We start from the raw sequence: 21,814 nt of genomic DNA, 5'->3' as shown, positions 1-21,814 counted from the left end.
AGACGGATGTTGATCTATTAAAACAGGTCCACAAAGATGATCAAGGAGCTGGAGCACCTCTCCTATGAAGGAAGGCAGAGAGAGTTGGGGTGGTTCAGCCTGCAGAAGAGAAGGCTTTGGGGTGAATTCATTGCCTACAAACCACCTGTCTGAGCTGGGGCAAAAGCCCAGTGCAGGGAACGGTGGTTACGAGGGGCTGTCTGTGATGATGGCATCTTCTCAGTAATTAAAGGGGGCATAATAAAAGATGGAGAACAACTCTTTGCTCAATCAAATAATGACAGGACAAGGGGGAATGGTTTTAAACTAAAAGAGCAGAGATTTTGATTAGAGGTTAGAAGGAAATTCTTCACTCAGAGGGTGGTGAGGCACTGTAAGAGGTTGCCCACAGAACTTGTGAATGCCCCATCCTTGGAGCTCTAAAAGGCCTGGGTGGATGGGGCCCTGCCAAACTTGATCTAGTGGGTGGCATACTTGCCCATGGCAGGGGGGTTGGAACTAGATGATCTTTGAGGTCCCTTCTAAACCAGGCAGTTCTATGTTTCTATGTTTCTATGTTTCTGTGTTTCTATGTTTCTATGTTTCTGTGTTTCTATGTTTCTATGATTCTAAGACAGGCAGTTTATTCCTTCTGAAAAACACTCATTCATTACTTTCCACACCGCATCTTTCAGCTCCTGGTTCCTCATGCTGTAGATAAGGGGGTTCACTGTTGGACTCACCACCGAATACAGAACAGCCAGCAAGAGATTCAGTGAGGAGGAGGACATGGAGGGGGGCTTCAGGTAGGCAAATATGGCAGTGCTGGTGAAAAGGGAGACTACGGCCAGGTGAGGGAGGCATGTGGAAAAAGCTTTATGTCGGCCCTGCTGTGAGGGGATCCTCATCACAACCCTGAAGATCTGCACATAGGACAGCACAAGGAAGACAAAACACACAAATAATAAAGAGGCACTAACCACAATAAGCCTAGCCTCTTTGATATAGGCATCAGTGCAGGAGAGCTTGAGGATCTGGGGAATTTCACAGAAGAACTGGTCCAGGGCATTGCCTTGGCAGAGGGGAAGGGAAAAGGTATTGGCAGTGTGCAGCACAGCATAGAGAAAAGTACAGCCCCAGGTACTTGCTGCCATGTTGACACAAGTTCTGCTGTCCATTATTGTCCCATAGTGCAGGGGTTTGCAGATGGCAACGTAGCGATCATAGGCCATGATGGTGAGAAGAGAAAACTCTGCTGTGACAAATGTGACAAACATAAAGACCTGGGTAGCACAACCGAAGAAGGAAATGGCCGTGGTGTCCCACAGGGAATTGGCCATAGCTTTGGGAACAGTGGTAGAGATGGAGCCCAGGTCGATGAGGGCGAGGTTGACGAGGAAGAAGTACATGGGAGTGTGGAGGCGGTGGTCACAGGCTATGGCGGTGAAGATAAGGCCGTTGCCCAGGAGGGCAGCCAGGTAGATGCCCAGGAAGATCCCGAAGTGCAGGAGCTGCAGCTGGTGTGTGTCTGCGAATGGCAGGAGGAGGAACTCATTGGGGAAGCTGCTGTTGGACATTTGCTGCTTCTCGGCATAGCAGCCTATTTATGGAGGAATTTAAAGAGGCAAGTTAGATAGTGTTTTCTGAGCAAAACCTAAGCCATACCTCATTGAAACATCCTCAACAAGACACACTGCCTTTTCCAGGGAAGAATACATGCTTCTGCCTGGAGCTTTTGATTTGGTTGCCTAAGAATGCCTAAGAGACCAGGTTAGTCAACTTCACTCTCTGGAAGGGTCAGTACTGCCCTGTAGGTACATGATAAAGACCACCAGGGACTGGTGGTGGTCTCTGAGACAGGTACCTGCCCCAGGTAGCAGGCTCTGGGAAGCAGAAAGACTCCCCCTTACCCTTCTGGGTGGCCTCCTTCCTCCCACAGCTTCTCCCTGCAGTGTCCTGGGCAGCTGCCCAGGCAGGCTGAGTGCTGAGCCTGGCAGGCAGCAGAGGCCCTGCCCCGGCACACATTCCCTGGGGCACAGCAGGGACCCTGCTCTGCACCACAGCCCTGGCCACCCGTCTAAACGCCCGGCTGCACAACTTGCAGCAGGCCCCACAAGAAGGAAACCTCATGTTTTGTCCCTCTGACAGCTTTGGAAGGTAATCCCTGCTCTGGAACTTGTCATTCTCCTCTTATGCAAAAAGCTCCTCCTGAGTCCTGAGTCCTCCTGAAGGCTCCCATAGGCTGTGGGATTTGCCAGCAAATCTGGAGATGGCACCAGGAATAACAGCTGCGTTTCCCTGCAGCCAGAGACTTACCCTGTTCAGGGTTGTGAAGATTTCTCTCGCAGTCAGCTCTCAGCATCCCCCCTATAACATCTCCCTCCCTTCTCTCAGCTGTCCTTGTCCCCTGTAGGCAGTGCCCCCAGCCCTGCTGTGCAGTGCAGAGGAGCAGAGCTGTCTCTCTGCCCGCTTGCCATAAGCTCCCCTTGGGCCCATGAGCCCGGCCCAGCTCATCAGCACAGGGAGCTCTTGACAAGTCCCTGGGACTCCAGGGAAATCAACTTTGAATCACACTCAAGCAGTCTTTTGGGATACAATCACTTCTCTAAAGTTTTGATCAGGACTTATTTCCAGTGCTGTCTTTGCTCCTAATTCCATAGAAGATGTTAGCAGGAGAATCGTCTATTCTTGTCCCATTATGTGACCAGACACCCTCAACGTGAAAGGCAGGGTGAATATCACCTCTTCCAAGCACTTGTAGATATTGGTGGGATGCTGTGGAGTGTGTGTGGGGGAAGAGACGACACGACTTTTCCACAGAAACTCAAATCTCTCTGTCTACATATGCTACAAAACCACTTGTCAGCCCACAGAGTCATAGAAACATACAATGCTTTGGGTTAAAGGGACCCCAAAGACCATCAAGTTCCAGTCCCCCCTGCCCTGGGCAGGAACAAATCCTACTAGTGTTGCTCAAGGTCCCATCCATCCTGGCCCTGGACACTATCAGGGAGGGGGCATCCAACACTTCTCTCAGCAACCTGTTCCACTCCCTCACCAACCTCCCAGTGAAGATTTTCTTCTTTATGTTTAATGTAAATGTACTGTCTTGTAGTTTAAAGGGATTACCCCTTTCCTAGAGCTACAATCCCTGATAAAGATTCTATCCCTATCTTTCTCCTATTTTTCTCCCCTGGTTCTGTTAAGGAGAGTCAGGAAGACAGTGGCTGCGTTGTACTTCGCTAACAGCTGGGGATAAACCACAAAACATCTGAGGACACAAACCTGACTGACAATTGATAAAGGAGGCAGTGAGGGAACCAGACCTGGTCAATCACACTGACTGAAGGTAGCACGGGAGAGAGAGAAAATATTTATTCCAGTGAGATTATCTGATCAGGGACTTGTTGGTCTGGAAACCAATAGAAAAGGGGGAATGCTGGTTAAAGGGTATGAGAAGAGGCTGAAGACACTTGGGTTGTCTAGTCTGGAGAAAAGAAGGCTGAGGGGTGACCTCATTGTCCTTAACATCTTCCTGAGTGGGGGAAGTGCTGAGGGAGGTGATGACCTTTTCTTCTTGGTAACTGACCACAGAAGGTATGGGAATGGCACAAAGCTGTGCAAGAGGACGTTCAGATGGGACATCAGGAAAAAAAATTGTACTGTGAAGGTGGTTAAATGTGGAACAGGCTCCCTAGATACCTGGCTGATGCCCCATGCCTGTCAGTGTTCAAGAGGCATATGGAAATTGCCAGAAATTATTCAGGGATTATTTTTTTTTCCTATATATATGCCCAAAGTAATGTATATTTATGTTCACAGAATCACGGAATCACAGAATTTCTAGTTCATAACTATGAATATTACTATAGAATCATAGAATATCACAAGTTGGAAGGGACACATAATGATCATTGAGTCCAACTCCTAGCTCCACATGGGTCTACCCAAATGTTTATATAAACAACGTGGATGTAGGGCTAGAAGGTGTTTTGAGCTGATTTGCTGATGATACTAAACTTGGAGGAGTTGTTGACTCCATTGAAGGTGGAAAAGCCTTGCAGAGATAGATTGGAGAGCTGGGCAATCACCAACTGCATGAAGTTTTAAAAGAGCAAGTGCTGGGTCCTGTAGCTGGGATGGGGCAACCCTGGCTATGCTTACAGACTGGGGCACTAGACGCTGGAGAGCAGCCCCACAGAGAGAGATCTGGGGGTTGTGGTTGACAGCAAGCTGAATATGAGCCAGTAGTGTGCCCTGGCAGGCAGGAGAACCAACCGTATCCTGGGGTGCATCAAGCATGGCTTTGCTAGTTGGTTGAGGGAAGTGACTGTCCTGCTCTACTCTGCGCTGGTGTGGCCTCGCCTCGAGTACTGTGTGCAGTTCTGGGCACCACAGTACAAAAAGGACATGAAACTATAGAAGAGTGTCCAGAGGAGGGCAATGAAGAAGGTGAAGGGCCTAGAGGGGAAGATGTATGAGGAGCGGAAGAGGTCACTTGGACTGTTCAGCCTGGGAAAGAGGCTGACGGGAGACCCCATCGTAGTCTACAGCTTCCTCACGAGGGGGAGTGGAGGGGCAGGTGCTGATCTATTCTCTTTAGTGACCAGCAGGACCCGGCACTTGGTCTTCTTAAACTTCATGCAGTTGGTGATCACCCAACTCTCTTATCTGTCCAGATCTCTCTGCAAGGCATTTTCACACTCAACAGAGTCAACAACTCCTCCCAGTTTAGTATCATATTCAAATTAGCTATAAACACCTTCTAGTCCTACATCCAAATTGTTTATACAAACATTTAATTGAACTGGCCCTAAAACGAAGCCTTGAGGGACCCCACTGGTGACTGGCTGCCAACCTGATGCGGAGCCACTTACCACTTTGAGTCCTACCCATCAGCCAGTTATTCACCCGAGGTATGATATTATTGTCCAGCTATGTGCTGGACATTTTGTCCAGTAGGATCATATGTGAAACTGTGACAAAAGCTTTACTGAAATCCAAAAAGATCACATCAGCTGGTTTCCCTTGATCAATTAGATGGGTGATCTTATCATAAAAGGAAATCAATTTTGTCAAACAGGACCTACCTCTCACGAACCCATGTTGACTGGGACCAATGACTGCATTGTCCCCCAAGCACACTTCAATAGCTACCAGAACAATCTTCTCCATACTTTTACCAGGCACTGACATGAGACTAACAGGCCTGTAGTTACCAGGGTCTTCTTTCTTGTCCTTCTTGAAACTGGCACGACATTTGCCAACTGGGACTTCTCCACATTCCCAAGACTCTTATAATAATTGAGAGAGGCCCTGTGATAATGTCAACCAGATCTCTGAGCACTCTGGGATGAATCCTGGAGAGCGTGGAAGTTCTGGAGAGCGTGGAAGATAGCTTCCTGACGCAGCTGATTAGTGAACCTACCAGGGGTGGTGCCCTGCTAGACCTTCTCTTCACAAACAGAGAAGGACTGGTGGAGGATGTGATTGTCGGGAACAGTCTTGGGCAGAGTGACCACGAAATGGTGGAGTTCACTATTCTTGGCGGGGCCAGGAAGGGAACCAGTAAAACCACTGTATTGGACTTTCGGAGGGCTGACTTTGAGCTGCTCAGGACACTAGTTGGTGGAGTCCCATGGGAGGCGGTTCTGAAGGGCAGAGGAGTCCAGAAAGGCTGGGCACTCTTTAAGAGGCAAATCCTAATGGCGCAGGAGCAGTCTATTCCCATGCGCCCAAAGATGAGCCAGCGGGGAAGAAGACCAGCCTGGCTCAGCAGAGAATTGTGGCTTGAGCTTAGGAGAAAAAAGAGGGTTTATAATCTTTGGAAAATTGGGCAGGCCACCAAGGAGGACTATAAGGATGTAGCGAGGCTGTGCAGGGACAAGATTAGGAAGGCCAAAGCTCATCTGGAGCTCAATCTGGCTACTGCCGTTAAAGATAACAAAAAACGCTTTTATAAATACATCAACACAAAAAGGAGGACTAGGGAGAATCTCCATCCTTTACTGGATGCAGGGGGAAACTTAGTTACAAGAGATGAGGAAAAGGCAGAGGTGCTCAATGCCTTCTTTGCCTCAGTCTTTAGCGGTAAAACCGGTTGCTCTCTGGATACCCAGTACCCAGAACTGGTGGAAGGGGACGGGGAGCAGGATGTGGCCCTCACCATCCACGAAGAACTGGTTGGTGACCTGTTACGGCACTTGGATGTCCACAAATCGATGGGGCCGGATGGGATCCACCCAAGGGTACTGAGAGAACTGGCAGAGGAGCTGGCCAAGCCCCTATCAATCATTTATCAGCAGTCCTGGCTATCGGGGGAGGTCCCAGCTGACTGGCGACTAGCAAATGTGACGCCCATCTACAAGAAGGGTCGGAGGGCAGACCCGGGGAACTACAGGCCGGTCAGTTTGACCTCAGTACCAGGGAAGCTCATGGAGCAGATCCTCTTGGGAGTCATCATGCGGCACTTGAAGGGCAAGCAGGCGATCAGGCCCAGCCAGCATGGGTTTATGGAAGGCAGGTCCTGCTTGACGAACCTGATCTCCTTCTACGACAAAGTGACACGCTGGGTGGACGAGGGAAAGGCTGTGGATGTGGTCTACCTTGACTTCAGCAAGGCTTTTGACACCGTCTCCCACAGCATTCTCCTCAAGAAACTGGCTGCTCTTGGCTTGGACTGGCGCACACTTCGTTGGGTTAGAAACTGGCTGGATAGCCGGGCCCAAAGAGTTGTGGTAAATGGAGCCAAGTCCAGTTGGAGGCCAGTCACTAGTGGCGTCCCCCAGGGCTCGGTGCTGGGGCCGGTCCTCTTTAACATCTTCATCAATGATCTGGATGAGGGGATTGAGTGCACCCTCAGTAAGTTTGCAGATGACACCAAGCTAGGTGCGTGTGTCGATCTGCTCGAGGGTAGGAAGGCTCTGCAGGAGGATCTGGATAGGCTGCACCGATGGGCTGAGGTCAACTGTATGAAGTTCAACAAGGCCAAGTGCCGGGTCCTGCACCTGGGGCGCAATAACCCCAAGCAGAACTACAGGCTGGGAGAGGAATGGTTGGAGAGCTGCCAGGCAGAGAAGGACCTGGGAGTGATGGTGGACAGTCGGCTGAATATGAGCCAGCAGTGTGCTCAGGTGGCCAAGAAGGCCAACGGCATCCTGGCTTGTATCAGAAACAGTGTGACCAGCAGGGCTAGGGAGGTGATCGTCCCCCTGTACTCGGCTCTGGTGAGGCCGCACATCGAGTACTGTGTTCAGTTTTGGGCCCCTCGCTACAAGAAGGACATCGAGGTGCTTGAGCGGGTCCAAAGAAGGGCGACGAAGCTGGTGAGGGGCCTGGAGAGCAAGTCCTATGAAGAGCGGCTGAAGGAGCTGGGCTTGTTCAGCCTAGAGAAGAGGAGGCTCAGGGGTGACCTTATTGCTCTGTATAAGTACATTAAAGGAGGCTGTAGCGAGGTGGGGGTTGGCCTGTTCTCTCATGTGCCTGGTGACAGGACGAGGGGGAATGGGCTAAAGTTACGCCAGGGGAGTTTTAGGTTAGATGTTAGGAAGAATTTCTTTACTGAAAGGGTTGTTAGGCACTGGAACGGGCTGCCCAGGGAGGTGGAGGAGTCACCATCCCTGGAAGTCTTCAAAAGACGTTTAGATGTAGAGCTTAGGGATATGGTTTAGTGGGGACTGTTAGTGTTAGGTCAGAGGTTGGACTCGATGATCTTGAGGTCTCTTCCAACCTAGAAATTCTGTGATTCTGTGATCCCATCCGGACCCATTGTGGTTTAACCCGGCCAGCAGCTAAACACCACACAGCCATTCGCTCACCCTCCCCCTTCCCTCTCTGGGATGGGGGAGAGAAACGGAAAGTGAAGCCCGTGAGTAGAGATAAAGACAGTTTAATAAGACAGGAAAAATAATAATAACAATAATAATAATAACAATGATGATAATAGTACTACTACTAATAATGTGTACAAACAAGTGATGCACAATGCACTTGCTCACCACCTGCTGACCAATGCCCAGCCTAACCCCGAGCAGTCCGGCCCCCCTCCCCCGGCTAGCCACCCCTATATATTGTTTAGCATGATGTCAGATGGTATGGCATATCCCTTCGGCTAGTTTGGGTCACTTGTCCTGGGTCTGTCCCCTCCCAGCTCTTGCTGCACCCCCAGCCTGCCCGTTGGCAGGACAGAGCAAGAAGCTGAGATGTCCTTGGCTTAGTATAAGCACTGCTCTGCAACAATTAAAACATCAGGGTGTTATCAGCACTCTTCTCATCCTAAGCCAAAACATAGCATTCTACCAGCTACTAGGAGGAAAATTAACTTTGTCCTAACTGAAACCAGGACACCGACACCCATGGACTTGAATGGATCCAGGTGTAGCAGCAAATCACACACACTTTGAGGGTCAGTTGGGCGTTTATCATTCCCACTGTCATGGTTCTCCAGCTCAGGGCACCCAGGGTCCAGAAGCCCATCCTCGGCATTGAAGACGGAGGCAAAGAAGGCATTAAACATCTTTGCTTTTCCTATGTCCTTGTCTGTGAGGTGACCTTCCCCATCAAGTAGAGGATCTATATTTTCTCTGGCCCTCCTTTTTCTATTCATATATTTAAAAGAAAACTTTTTATTGTCACCCACAGATGTGGCCAGCTTCAACTCTAATTGGGCTTTGGCCACAGGAATCTTCTCCCTATAGGTCCGGATGCGAACAGCATCCCTGTAGTCCTTCCACTTTGCCTGACCTTGCTTCCAACAGCCATACACTTTCTTTTCACCCCTCTGCTCTAGAATAAGATCCCTGGTCAGCCAAGCTGGCCTTCTTCCCCACCTTCTTGACTACCTGTGTTTTTAAGATGTAGTGTTTAAGTGTTTAAAGACTGACCAGCACTGATGGATGCCAACACTTTCAAAAGCAGTTTCCCAGGGGACCTTGCTAACTAGTCCTCTGAGCAGCCTGAAGTCTGCTCTCCCCATATCCAGGGCTGAAGTTTTGGTAGCAGTTTTCCTCCTGTCAAAAAAGTTTTAAGCTCAACCACTTCATGGTCACTATGACCAGGACAGCCACCAATTTCCACAGCCCCCACAACACTCTCTGTATACTGCAGCAACAGATCTAGGAGGGCACCTTTCCTAGTTGGCTCCCTTAACACTTGCAGCAAGAAGTTATCATTGCGGTGCTTTAGGAACCTCCTGGATCTGCTTGTGTCAGCCTTGTGATATTCCCACTTGACATGTGACAAGGTTTTGCACTCCATCACTTAGCTTATCACTGGCGGGCCTTATTTTATCCCTTTTCCCCTTCAACTCTAGTTTAAAGCCCTGTCTATCAGCCCCGCTAACTCCTGGGCAAAAATCCTTCTCCCCCTCTGAGAGGGGCGCATCCCATCTGGTGCCAGTAGGCCCAGTGTCGCATAGACCTTCCCATGATCAACAAACACAAAGTTCTGCCAGTTGCACTGGTCCCAAAGCCACGAATTAATATGGCGAGTGTGCTTGTCAACACTGATCTCTCCTATCAGAAGGACAGAGGCAAACACAACCTGTGCCCCTGATTCTTAAACGGTCACCCCAAAGTCCTAAAGTCCCTTTTGATTGCTCTTGGACTTCTCCTTGCTACTTATTACCAGCCTGAAAAAACAGTAAAGAGTGATAGTCAGAAAGCTGTACCAGGCGAGTGACTTTCCTTGCAATGCCTTTTACCCAAGCCACAGGGAGGCAGCAGACTTCCCTGTGGGCTGGGTCCAGTCGGCGTATCAGGCCCTCTGTCTCTTTCAGAAGGAAGTCATAAAATCATAGAATATCCCGAGTTGGAAGGGACCCATAAGGATCATCAAGTCCCACTCCTTGCACCGCACAGGTCTGCCCAGAAGTGTAGACCATGTGACTAAGTGCACAGTCCAATCACTTTTTAAATTCAGACAGGCTTGGTGCAGTGACTACGTCCCCTGGGAGCCTGTTCCAGTGCACAACCACCCTCTTGCTGACATCCTTTCTGGCTCCTGGTGTCTCCCGAGTGGCCTCAGTGCAGGAAAGAGCCTTGTCTGCCTCAATGCCCTCTCCACTGCAGAACACATCTGCCCTGGAACCGATCTCCTTATTTGTGATCACAAGTTTGTGATTTCTTTATTCTGGAATGCCTGGTAGAGTTTCTGGGAAGTTTTCAGTAGTATCCTTGTACCAGCTGTACTCCAGGTTCCCTTGGGGAAGAACATTGTTTTGAGAATTACTCCACACACTGAGTAACCTTGAGAAGCAGGGATTACAAACACCATAAAGGCCTCAAAACACAGAACTGTCATACACTGTGACTGCACAGTCCAGCCCCTTCTCCCCTGAGTCAGAAGGGACCTCTGGAGGTGTCCACTACCATCATCTTCTCTGAGCAGTGATAGCTTTACAGGTAGACAACATTAGCTCTCAGTATCCCCCTTCCATGCTGCCTTTAACATCTCCCTCCCTTCTCTCAGCCACCCTTGTCCCCTGCAAGCAGTGCCCCCAGCCCTGCTGCATTGTGCAGAGGAGCTGCTCCTGGGCAGAGCTGTCTTTCTGCAGTGCTGCCCGCTTGCCAGGAGCTCCCCTTGGTCCCAGGAGACCGGCCCAGCTTAGCAGCATAGGGAGCTCTTGACTCAAGGGAACTCCAGGGAAATGATTTTGAATCAGGCTGAAGCAATCCCTGATGTTCCCTCTCTGAGCTGGGGAGAGACACTTACTTCCAGCAGTGTCATTTCTCCTACTGGGAGAAGATTCATCAAAGAATCACCTTGTCTTCTTCCACTTTTAGGCAGGACACCCAGAATCTGACTGGCAGGGACCACATTTTCCCAAGCTGAAGGAAGTGATCACAGGGAATCAACTGATGCATCTCATTCTGTGTTTGATGTCCTAGACCTGTAATGGGGCCCAGAACCTTCCTTATCAGCCACAAACCCACACAATTTCAGATTTCTTTCACCTCTGCTCAGATATGTAAAAAATAATATAGGCTAAACTCCCACAGTAATTACAGGAGATAGAGCAGAGCAGTGAGTTGTTCATCTGTAAACACCATTTGACATTTGAGGTGCACAAAGATGTCTGTCTTAGCAGTAATCCTTTAAGTTAGGACTTCAGAGACTGGGAATGTAGGTATTAGAGTTTTGTCAGTGCAGACTGCCTAAAAATGTGGCCTCCCTTTGTGCCTTGTCACTCACCTGGGAGCTGTCCCTTGTCATTTAGCTAAATAATATAAACCTCCCCTTTAATGTATCTCTCTCGTCCCCAAAATTGGGAGTAGATTAATGGAGAAGTGGTAATTTAGAGACAGTACTTTCTAAAAGGTGTTTGAGAGCTTAGGCACATGAGTGGACTGCCCTACATCTAGTACATTAGGAAGCTCTATCAATTGCCTTGAGGGTAGAGGGGCCTTACAGAGACATCTTGATAGATCAGAACGTTGGTCAGTCGTTACAATATAAAATTCAATAAGAACTAGTGCCAGGTTCTGTACATCAGGCCATGTATTCCTGAATGTACATATAGACTGAGGGACAAGTGGATGGAGCATAACTCTGAAAAAAAGGGATCTGGGGGCTGTGGTTCATGGTAAGCTCAGGATAAGTTAACAATGTTCCCTGCAGGGACCATGGTGGAGTTGATCCTGCGGGAGGGCAGCATAGCTCTTCAGGAGAGCCATCTTTGGCCCCTTCAATATCTGCTTGGAAGAGTCCTTTGGAGTAAGGCCCTGTATTGAAGAGAAGTCCAAGAAAGGTGGTTAATATTCCAGGACCACCCCCTCCAACATCAAGGGCAGTCCAACCCAAGGAAAACAAAGTCAGGTAAAAACGGCAAGAGGCCTGCATGGATGAACCAGAAGCTTCTCACCAAACTCCAGCGCAGAAAAGAAGCATAGAGAAGGTGGAAACAAGAACAAGATACCCTGAGAGGAATACAAAGGCCTTGTCTGAGCATGTAAGGAAGAATATCGGAAAACTAAAGCCCAACTCCAGTGGAATTAGGACAAGGATGTCTAAGGCAGTAAAAAGAGCTTCTAGAAGTACACAGGTGACAAAAGAAAGGTTCTGGAATATGTGGACCCACTGCTGAATGAGGCCCAGGATCTGTTGATACAGGACAGGGAAAAGACAAGAGGTGTTGAATTCCTTTTTCACGTCAGTCAGTACTGGCAAGACTGCCCTTCAGGAATCCCTAGTCACGAAGAATGGGGACAGTCTGGAAGGAAGATGTACACTTGGTGGGAGTGGATCAGGTCAGGGCATACTTGACCAAATGGGATACACATATCTATGGGACCTGACGGGATTCACCCATGACAGCAGAGAGAGCTGGCTGATGTCCTTGCGAGGCCACTCTTGGTCATCTTGGATCATTCCTGGTGAGTAGCAGAATGTCCATCCTAGCTCCAAGAAGTATTACTTGCAAAGGCAAATGCCATGTTTCCTAACATTCTCTACACCATCAGTAAAACAAACAAACAAAAAAAAAATTAGTGTTGTTTAAATAGCTCAATATATGCATATCTTTTTGTTTATGTCTCAGACTTTTTTTTTTTTCCAGACTCATTTAGCCTCAACTTTTCCTTCCAAACAAAGACTTTTGTAGCCTCTTCCATCTTCTAAGACTTGGTCACATGTTAAAGGAAAGATGAAAACAAAACACTCTTCCAGACAGCTGTTGCACTGGGGTTCTCCAGGGATAAGGTGTGTTATGCAGAGGGTAAATGTTTTTGAGAGTGTTTAGAAACAGTCATGGAGAGTGTCTACAAAGCATCAAGGGTTTCTGTTTCTCATACTGTACCCCATGCCATGTAGGTTGGAATTGTGCAGGACATGGTGATGGGACACAGCCAGGAGAGCTAACCCAAAGTGTTCAAACTGATGGTCTTCACCATCCAGCAACCCCCTGCAGCCTACCACCTGACTACCAAAAGCATGCCGTGCACACCAAATACACCTGTGAAGAGCAGCTGAGAGAGATGGGATTACCTTGAAGAAAAGAAGACTCCAGGAGATATTACTGTGGTCTTCCAATGCATAAATGGGGCCTACCCACATGTGTAGTGACTAGACTAGACTAGAACAAAGTAGTTTAGTTGGAAGAGACCTTCAAAGATCATCTAATCCAACTACCTGACCTCTTCAGAGCTAAAAAAAAGTTACAACATGTCAATGAGGGCAATGTCCAAATGCTTCTTGAACATTGACAGGCCTAGAACTACAAGCAGGTCTCAAGGAATCCTATTCCAGTGTTTGACCACCCTCACAGTACAGAAATTTTTCCTACTCTCCAGTCTGGACCTCCCCTGGTGCATCTATGTGCCATTCCCACACTTTCTCTGATCAGTTACCAGTGAGAAGAGGTCATCATCTCCCTCTCCACTTGCCCTCCTAAGACAGTGGCTGAAAGCAATGAGGTCGCACCTCAGCCTTCTTTTCTCCAGACTAGACAACCCAAGTTTCTTCAGCCTCTCGTCATAGGACATCCCCTTTCACTAGTATTCCCTGTTTTCCCTTGGTTTCCCAACTGACAAGATTCCTGGTCAGATAACCTCGCTGGAAGAAGCATTTTCTCTCTCTCCCATGCTCTCACCAGTCAGTGTGACTGACCAGGTCTGGCTCCCTTCACTGCCTCCTTTATCATTTGTTGGTTAGGTTTGTGCCCCAGATGTGTTGTACTTTATCCCCAGGAGGTAGCCAAGCACCACACATCCACTCTCTCCCTCCTCTCTCTTAACAGAACAGGGAGAGAAAGATTGGAGAAATAGCTAGAGAAACTCTATCAGGGAGTGAATAGGACAAGGGACAGTGCTTTTAAGCTAGAAAAGAGTAGATTTAGATCAGATATAAAGAAGAAACTTTTCACGCAGCGGGTGGTGAGACACTGGAAGAGGTTGCCCAGAGAAGTGGTGGATGCCTCTTTCCTGGTAGAGTCCAATGTCTGGTTGGATGAAACCTTGAGCAAACTGGTCTAGAGGGAAGTGACTCTGCCCATATAAGAGTGACTGGAACTAGACCTTAAGGTCCCTTCCAACCCCAAACATTCTATGATTCCATGAGCTTGCTGGCCAACAATTGGTTGTGTAGTCTGTGTAGACAGAGGGATTTCATTTGCTGTGAAAAAGATTCCTACTCCTCAATCTTAACAAGTGCTTGGAAGAAACAGAATACAGCTCTCAGTCAATTTGTGGGTGTCCTAACTAATAAAAGGACAGGAAAAATGATTCCCATAATGAACTCTTATTTTGATTTAGGAGAAAAAATATAACTGGAAGTAGGTGTCTCTCTCTAGCTGACAGAAGGAAGAGCAGTGATTACATGCATTTGATTCAAAGTTGTTTCCCCTGGAGGTCCAGGGACTTGGCAAGAGCTCCCTGTGCTGCTGAGCTGGGCTGGGCTCCTGGGCCCAAGGGGGGCTCCTAGCAAGCGGGCAGCACTGCAGAGAGACAGCTCTGCCCAGGAGCAGCTCCTCTGCACAGCGCAGCAGGGCTGGGGGCACTGCCTGCAGGGGACAAGGGTGGCTGAGTGAAGGGAGGGAGACGTTAAAGTCAATGTGGAGGGGGATGCTGAGAGCTCACTGCAAGAGAAATCTTCACAGCCCTGAACAGAGTAAGTCTCTGGTTGCAGGGCAACACAGCTGTTGTTCCTGGTGCCATCTGCAGATTTGGTGGCACACCCCACAGCACATGGGATCTTTCTGGAGGACAATTAAGAGTTCCTAAGAAAGAAGAAGAACAATTTCCAGAGCAGCGACTACCTGCCAAAGCTGTCAGAGGGACAGGAGACAAGGATTCCTTCTCACAGGGCTGGCTGCAGGTTGTGCAGCCAGGGTGCGGGCAGAGGTGTCCAGGGCTGTGGTGCAGAGCAGGGTCCCTGCTGTGCCTCAGGGGCTGTGAGCCAGGGCAGGCTCTCTGCCGCCTGCCAGCCTCAGCACTCAGCCTGCCCAGGGAGCTGCCCAGGGCACTGCGGGGAGAAGCTGCAGTTGGAAGGAGCCCCCTGAAACAGGCAGGACAGGCAGGGTCCTGCTGGTGCCCAGAGGCTGCTTCCTGGGGCAGGCTGCTAACAGGTCCATAGCACCCCCAGGCCATCTTTGGGGGAAATTCTTGATGGAGAGCACCAACGCCTGCACTACCTAAACGAAAGGCACTCTCAGGAGTCTATGCTTCTGTTTTGCTGCCATGAAGGACAGTAAGGAGAATTATAATGGATCAGTCCCTGATATTCTTTACTATATACAGCAGGGTAGTACTGACACTTCTGAAGCCCACAAAGGACACAGAGGATTAACCTGATAATTATCGTATCCCTAGGGAAAAAATAAAATAAAAATAAAAACTAGATATTTTACAAGCAGTAACATGTATTCTTCACAGGAAAAGACTGTGATTCTTGCTGAGAAGGTTTCAGGGAAATTTGGTTTAGGTTTTGCTCAGAAAACACTATCTAAAATACCTCTTTAAATTTCTCAATGGACAGACTACTACACCCAAAGCCAGCAAATGTCCAACAGCAGCTTCCCCACTGAGTTCCTCCTCCTGCCATTTGCAGACACACGCCAGCTGCAGCTCCTGCACTTCAGGCTCTTCCTGGGCATCTACCTGGCTGCCCTCCTGGGCAACGGCCTCATCCTCACAGCCATAGCCTGCGACCACCGCCTCCACACCCCCATGTACTTCTTCCTCCTCAACCTCGCCCTCATCGACCTGGGCACTATTACCACCACTGTTCCCAAAGCCATGGCTAATTGCCTGTGGGACACCAGGACCATTCCGTATTTGGATTGTGCTACCCAGGTCTTTATGTTTGTTGCATTTGTTCCAGCAGAATTTTATCTTCTCACCATCATGGCCTATGACCGCTACATTGCCATCTGCAAACCCCTGCATTACAGGACAATAATGGACAGCAGAACTTGTGTCAACATGGCAGCAACTGCCTGGGGCAGTGGTTTTCTCAATGCTGTGCTGCACACTGCCAATACCTTTTCCCTCCCACTCTGCCAAGGCAATGCCCTGGACCAGTTCTTCTGTGAACTTCCCCAGATCCTCAAGCTCTTCTGCTCAGATGCCTACATCCAGGAAATTGGACTTATTGTGGTTACTGCATGTTCACTTCTGGGGTGTTTTATTTTTATTGTGCTGTCTTATGTACAGATCTTCAGGGCTGTGCTGGGGATCCCCTCACAACAGGGCAGGCACAAAGCTTTTTCCACTTGCCTCCCTCACCTGGTCATGGTCTTCCTGTACATCAGCACTGGCACATTTTCCTACCTGAAGCCCCCATCCATTTCCTCCTCATTCCTGAATCTTTTGTTGGCAGTCCTGTACTCAGTGGTGCCTCCAGCAGTGAACCCCCTCATCTACAGCATGAGGAACCAGGAACTCAAGGATGCAGTGTGGAAAGTTATGTCTGGGTGTTTTTCAGAAGCAATAAAATGTCTGTCTTCTGCATATCGCTGATAATGAAACTCACTAAATACCAAGATATTTTTGTTTTGTTTCGTTTTTCTTTTCTTTTGAAACTGCTAGAGCCCTGCAACATGAGGCAATGGGAAGGGGTCAGGAAAATTATTAGTTATTCAAGCAGTGAAATTTCGTAGACTCGATTGAGTGAATCACCCCAAATCATCTCCTGACATTGGAGATGCGTTTGACTCAATGATCCTTGTGGGTCCTTTCCATCTCAGGCTATTCCATGAGTCTGTCTGTCAAGAAGGCTGGCTATCTGTGGGCACCCCACTGACCTCCACTTCTCCATTTGCTTCTTTGGGACCAGCACAGTCTGGGCTGCTCTGCTGGGCTGGGCTTGGGAGAGGAGATGGAGGTGTGGAAAGCTGGGGAGGGTCTGGGCTGGGCTTGCATCCTGGAAGCGACAAGGGGGAACCACAGAGCAGTCTGGGCTGGGTCCTTGTTGACTGGGTATGGATATGACCAATGCTACTCATCAGGACTTTCACAGCAACTCCTTCTCTGCAGAGTTCTCAACATTTTCTTAAAATATATATTCAGTTCTTGTTTCACTTTTCCATACAGAGGTGACCATTTCCTTCAGGTTGCCCAGGAGTTGCTAAAGGCTGCATGAAGAAACATGACTTTGGATGTGTGGACAATCTTTTGAAGCATGAGATGGTTGGCAGGCAGAGTACCTGAGGGATTGTGCAGGACATCTCCTGCACCCGGTGCTCCTGGGTGTGCGGGGAAGAGGCCTCCTGAGCACAACAGCTTCTTGTAGCCCTGTGGGTGCTGGCTGTGAGGTCACTTCTGTCCCAGCCCCTGGATGGCCAACAGCAGGGAGGCAGAAGCTCTGAGGTCCTAAAGGCCATCAGAAAGCTGCCCCCAACAGGGTGACACATTTGGGGAGGCCAGGGGAAAGCTGGGAGAATAAAGGTGGGAGACCTGGGGAAGAGAAGATTGACTTCGCTAACATTAAGGAAAGATTTGGAAGAAGGAAAAATGGTTCACATAAGGGTGCTGATACTGCAAAATATTCATGTTAGTCAATATTTCTAATTTGTACCCTGAGAACCTAGTCCTACCTTAAATGCTGTCCCTCAGCCTGAAAGGAATCCACTGTTCTAATCTCCAACATCAGATCATACCTCAAACTCAAACTCCAAAGGCATTTGCTGTTACCATTGGTCTTTACATATTGTTCATCCAAATCCCAGGCCCTAAATACCTATCACTATATTGCCAATTTTAATACCTGCCCTCATCCCAGAACAAAGCGGATAATAAAACCCTGACCAAAAATCTAGCCCATACCCTAAACACTGACTGGTTACCCAAAGCAGAACACCAAAGCTCTAAGACTCTGCTGAATCCCTAAAACTGCAAGGCAAGACCTAATCCCTAGAGCCTAACCTGAAAACCTAACCCCTAAATCCCTGCACTCTGATCATGTAATCAAATTGGTTTGGCCCCATGAGGCTGATGTGGATCTGGTCAGGTCATAGGGATCAAGGAGGACATGGGTGGGGATGCTCTGCTGAGGTTAGCTGTGCCTCAGGATGTCAGGAGGCAGCAGGAGGCCCATGGCTGTGCAGGTGGGTGTCAGGGCACTTGTGCCTGATGGCCTGATAGGCCCCCTTCAGGTACATGGCTGGTCTCTGAGGGTGTCATTTTAGATTCCATAAGGAACTGAGGAGCTGCTGACATGCAGCTAGTGTAAATCTTTATTTCAAGGTCAGTCCTGCCCTAATACCTAACAGAGCTTGCGCATAGGTTTGTCCAATCTCTTGAGAAATTGAAAGGCCATCTGGATATGTATGGCCTTGGAGGATGACAAGGACTTTTCCTTTGTCTAGTTAGGTGCTGGGCATCAAAGAGGGTGCCAGGTTTGTATGTTCCTATAGGGTTTCAATTGTGCCTTAGAAACTCTCTCTCCTGTAGGAAGCATTTACCTTTGGTGGGGACTGTGAAATCACTTCTGCCTCTGGAGCTGATAGGCCAGCAGCAGGAGCATAGCTGGGCCAGGGACTGGGAGGTCCCATCTTTCTGAAGTAGCTGCCAGGTAAACCCAACCCTTGCCTCCTGTCTGGCAGATGGTCCTTCAGGCTCTCATCTTCCAGTGTCTCTCACAGGCCAGCAGAAGGCACCTGGCTGGCATGGTGTTTGTGTGATGCCCTCTGCCCAAATACCTGAAAAGCCCATGCAGAACCTGCCTTGGATGTGGTTTTTCAAGTGTCTTGTGCCTGAGTACATGAGTAGAGAGCAGCAGGTATGTGGCCTGGTTGTGTCTATCTGAGGAGCTGAAAGTCCATCAGGAAGGCCACATAGCCTGGAAGATCATGGTGAGGTTCCTTGTGTCTAGTCAGCTGACAGGGCATGGGAATGTTGATGAGTGTGGATGCCTGTGTGAAGGATGGTTTCTGAGATGTTGGAACTTTCCTTTCTGATGGGAAACAGCATGGAAGAGGAAACCTGACTCAAAGTGAAGCTTTGATGGTGGGAGGTGGACATGAGAAGGAAGATACTTTAGTGGAGGGGATGTGTTATAGTGTCGGAGGTATCCTGGAGGAAATCCATTCTCAGTCCATGGGTTTGTGTTTCAGGAACAGCTGGAGAGGGTACAGACATCAATGAATGCAGAGAAATTCCTATGTGAGTGCCAGGTGGGAAAGCCAGATGAATGTTTGCAGCCTGCAGGGAAACAGAGACAGGTGTGGAACAGTATAGGATAGCCAGCAGTGGAGAAGGAAAAGGGCACTGGCAAGGCAAAGCTTAGCCAAGAAAACCAAGGTCTTGTCCTTGGCTATGGCAGGTCTCTTCCACCAAGGCCTAGGAGGAGATGTGGTTCTCTAACATGGCAATACAACTGGGGCTCCTCTCCTTTTTGTACCTCCTGACAGAGGCCTGGAGATGTCACACCTCTGTCTTTCACTTGGCACTGCATACCACATCCCACTGTCTGAGGAAGTGCCCGGAGCTCCTTTGTGAGAGACAGAAGCTCTCTGCCCAGGGCTGTCAGCAGGCCTTGGCCTTTCTGCTTGATGAAACAAACCCAGCACTTTCTCAGCCTCAGAGCCACCTGCACAGGGCCTTGGCCTACCTGTAATCATGGCCTCCGGTTGCCTGCTCTAAGGACTCCATGGAGCTTTGTCAGAAATGGCCCTCATTGGAACCAATCAATGCTTTCAAGAACTTCGGTGTTTGGCTTCTGTCTTTGGCTGTCATCATGATATTCATCATGACATTTCATCAGTCTGCTCTCAGGAGCTGAAGTTGATAGACTTAGCAGCAACTACACCTTGGGACTTCTTAAGACACAGAAAGGCCTAAGAGTCTCTTAAGGAGGTCTGGACAGGTAGGAGAAGTTGGACACTGTGCTGACAACCTTGCTCCTCACCTCCCCAGCTCACACCATTTCTCTCATTGATCCCCTAGGACGTGCATCACTTCTCCTGACATCAGATTTCTCCATTCAAGTCTGCAGTTGCACCTTGTAGTTCCCTTGTTCCAAATCCCTCCTGCTTTCCTTAGAACATCCTATAACATACAAAGAACCTACAAAGGTTCTGGTTTTCTCAGTGCCAGCTGGCAGCATCCTTCCTCAGCACAGAGGAAAACTGAAACACAGGGCTGCTTTAGCCCACCAGAGATCACAATTTTACAGTGGTCTGATTCTCAGCTTTCAGCAAACACAACCCACACAGATCCTTGCTCCATGAACACTTTGACTGATGAGGATATTTCTCTGGAGTTTCACAGAGAGACATAATTTTTCTGAAGCCTGTAGCTCATCAGCTGAGATTTCTTCCAGATGAGAAAGCCAGGTGTGAGACAAGAAGAGGAAAGGAGCTTCTCTTAACCCCCACCATGGGCAATAGCCCAAGTGCAACATATATAACCAAGTTGCCAAAGTACTGAGCTGATGCAGCCCACTAGGGGCTCCTTGGAAAAGGAATTAGATGTGAAGAGAGGGGTCCAGCTGGAGAAGAGATACCATGCAGATGAGAGTCTGTGAATAAAACTAGGTGGGATAACCCAGACATTGGTTTCTGGGGCCATTTCCGATGCCTTTGGTTATCTGAAAATTCTGCATGGATCAGAAAATATGACATAGGCCTTTAAGGTTACTGTCCCCTATTTCAGTAGCTGCAGGAGGTAGAAAAGACATGGACTGGGACAGCTTCTGTTCTCTTCTCTGCTGGGTGCTTGCAAAACAGTGTTCCTCTTCCTTGACCATCTCCACCAGAATGAGGAGGTCATATATCAGGCTTGGACGTGAACCCCGTGCACCTACATTTCAATGTGAGGCTCCTGAGACAATTTGGGATCCATAGTTCTTGTCCTTAGTAGCACCAGCACAAACAACTGTGCCCACTGGGTCTCCCCAGCCTGCATTTCCATTCAGAAGAGAGGTAGCTTTTAAACTAGAAGAGAGTAGATTTAGATTGGATATTCAGAGGAAATTGTATTCTCTGAGAGTGAGGCACTGGAACAGGTTGACCAGAGGAGCTGTAGGTGTCCCATCCCTGGAAGTATTCAAGGCCAGGCTTAATGGGGCTTTGAGCAACCTGGTCTGGTGGAAGGTGCCCCTGCCTATGGCAGGGCAGTTGGAACTGGTTGATCTTTAAGGTGCCTTTGAAACTAAATCTTTCTATGTTCTTGTGATCTTATGATTAATGTGACTGACCAGACTTGTTTCCCGTCACTGCCTCCCATTCTTATTTTTCCTCATTGCATGGGAAAAAGTCTTGGATCAGATCCCCTCAGTTCTTAGCTGATCGTCAGGGCTAAACCACAACATATTGCTGTTGGTGACTGGGCTTGAGCATCTGCTAAATCTATTACAGCTAATGGGTTAATCTCAAAAAGTTTTCCAGACGAAGCCAGTGCACAGATTCCTCTTTGCCAGTGTAGAGGCAAAGAGCAAGGCAGGGCACTTGGAGTCTAAGACCAACCCAAGCCCCATGCTTAAAAGTCCTTAAAACTCCCCACTTCTGAGCTTCCCATTTTCCTGCCTAAGTGCACCCATTCTGTCCTGGGACAGGTCCTGAGGGGACAACACAGCCCACGGAGAAACTACTTCACTGCTTCAAACCCATCATCTCCTCCCCCACCCTTGTGTTTTGAGGTAGTCGCTTTTTGTGGTCATCTGTTCTGATCCTTTCTATGTCTAAACACATAGGGAAAGGTGAAGGAGAAAATGTCTGTCTTTGCTGAACAAGTTTCTCTTGCGGTTTTTGTTTTAGTTTTGTTTGTTTTCCTGTTAGAGGAGCAGTTTGATTTACAGAAGAGAATAATTTACTAAAATCATCAGAGACTTGAGTAATGAGTTTCACCTACTTCACTCCTGGTGCCTGTGAGAACTTGTTCTCCTGAGGATCCCCCAACAATCA

General features: G+C 48.6%; 2 protein-coding genes across 2 annotated transcripts; one reads left to right on the top strand and one right to left on the bottom strand.

The window, feature by feature from the left end:
- Positions 1–608: 608 nt before the first annotated feature.
- LOC137847486 (olfactory receptor 14A16-like) lies at positions 609–8,494 on the bottom strand. Its single transcript, XM_068665754.1, has 3 exons — positions 8,377–8,494; positions 5,070–5,273; positions 609–1,579 (listed from the first exon to the last, which is right to left on the bottom strand). Exons 1-3 carry the CDS (start codon positions 8,492–8,494, stop codon positions 609–611), a joined length of 1,293 nt encoding a protein of 430 aa, XP_068521855.1.
- Positions 8,495–15,638: 7,144 nt separating this feature from the next.
- Positions 15,639–16,430, top strand: LOC137847485 (olfactory receptor 14C36-like). Its single transcript, XM_068665753.1, has one exon. It carries the CDS (start codon positions 15,639–15,641, stop codon positions 16,428–16,430), a length of 792 nt encoding a protein of 263 aa, XP_068521854.1.
- The last annotated feature ends 5,384 nt before the right edge of the window (positions 16,431–21,814 follow it).

The sequence above is a fragment of the Anas acuta genome, chromosome W, assembly GCF_963932015.1.
Source record: "Anas acuta chromosome W, bAnaAcu1.1, whole genome shotgun sequence".
Lineage (NCBI taxonomy): Eukaryota > Metazoa > Chordata > Aves > Anseriformes > Anatidae > Anas > Anas acuta.
This window is presented reverse-complemented; position numbering and strand designations above follow the sequence as displayed.

Excerpts from the sequence above, each read along its gene's own strand:
- LOC137847485 (XM_068665753.1), top strand. The coding sequence starts at position 15,639 with ATGTACTTCTTCCTCCTCAACCTCGCCCTCATCGACCTGGGCACTATT.
- LOC137847486 (XM_068665754.1), bottom strand. The coding sequence starts at position 8,494 with ATGTTTAATGCCTTCTTTGCCTCCGTCTTCAATGCCGAGGATGGGCTT. Across the intron at positions 5,274-8,376 it reads ACGCCCAACTGACCCTCAAA|AGTCTTGGGAATGTGGAGAA; the intron begins GTGTGTGTGATT and ends AATTATTATAAG. Across the intron at positions 1,580-5,069 it reads TCAACATGGGTTCGTGAGAG|GCTGCTATGCCGAGAAGCAG; the intron begins GTAGGTCCTGTT and ends CTCCATAAATAG.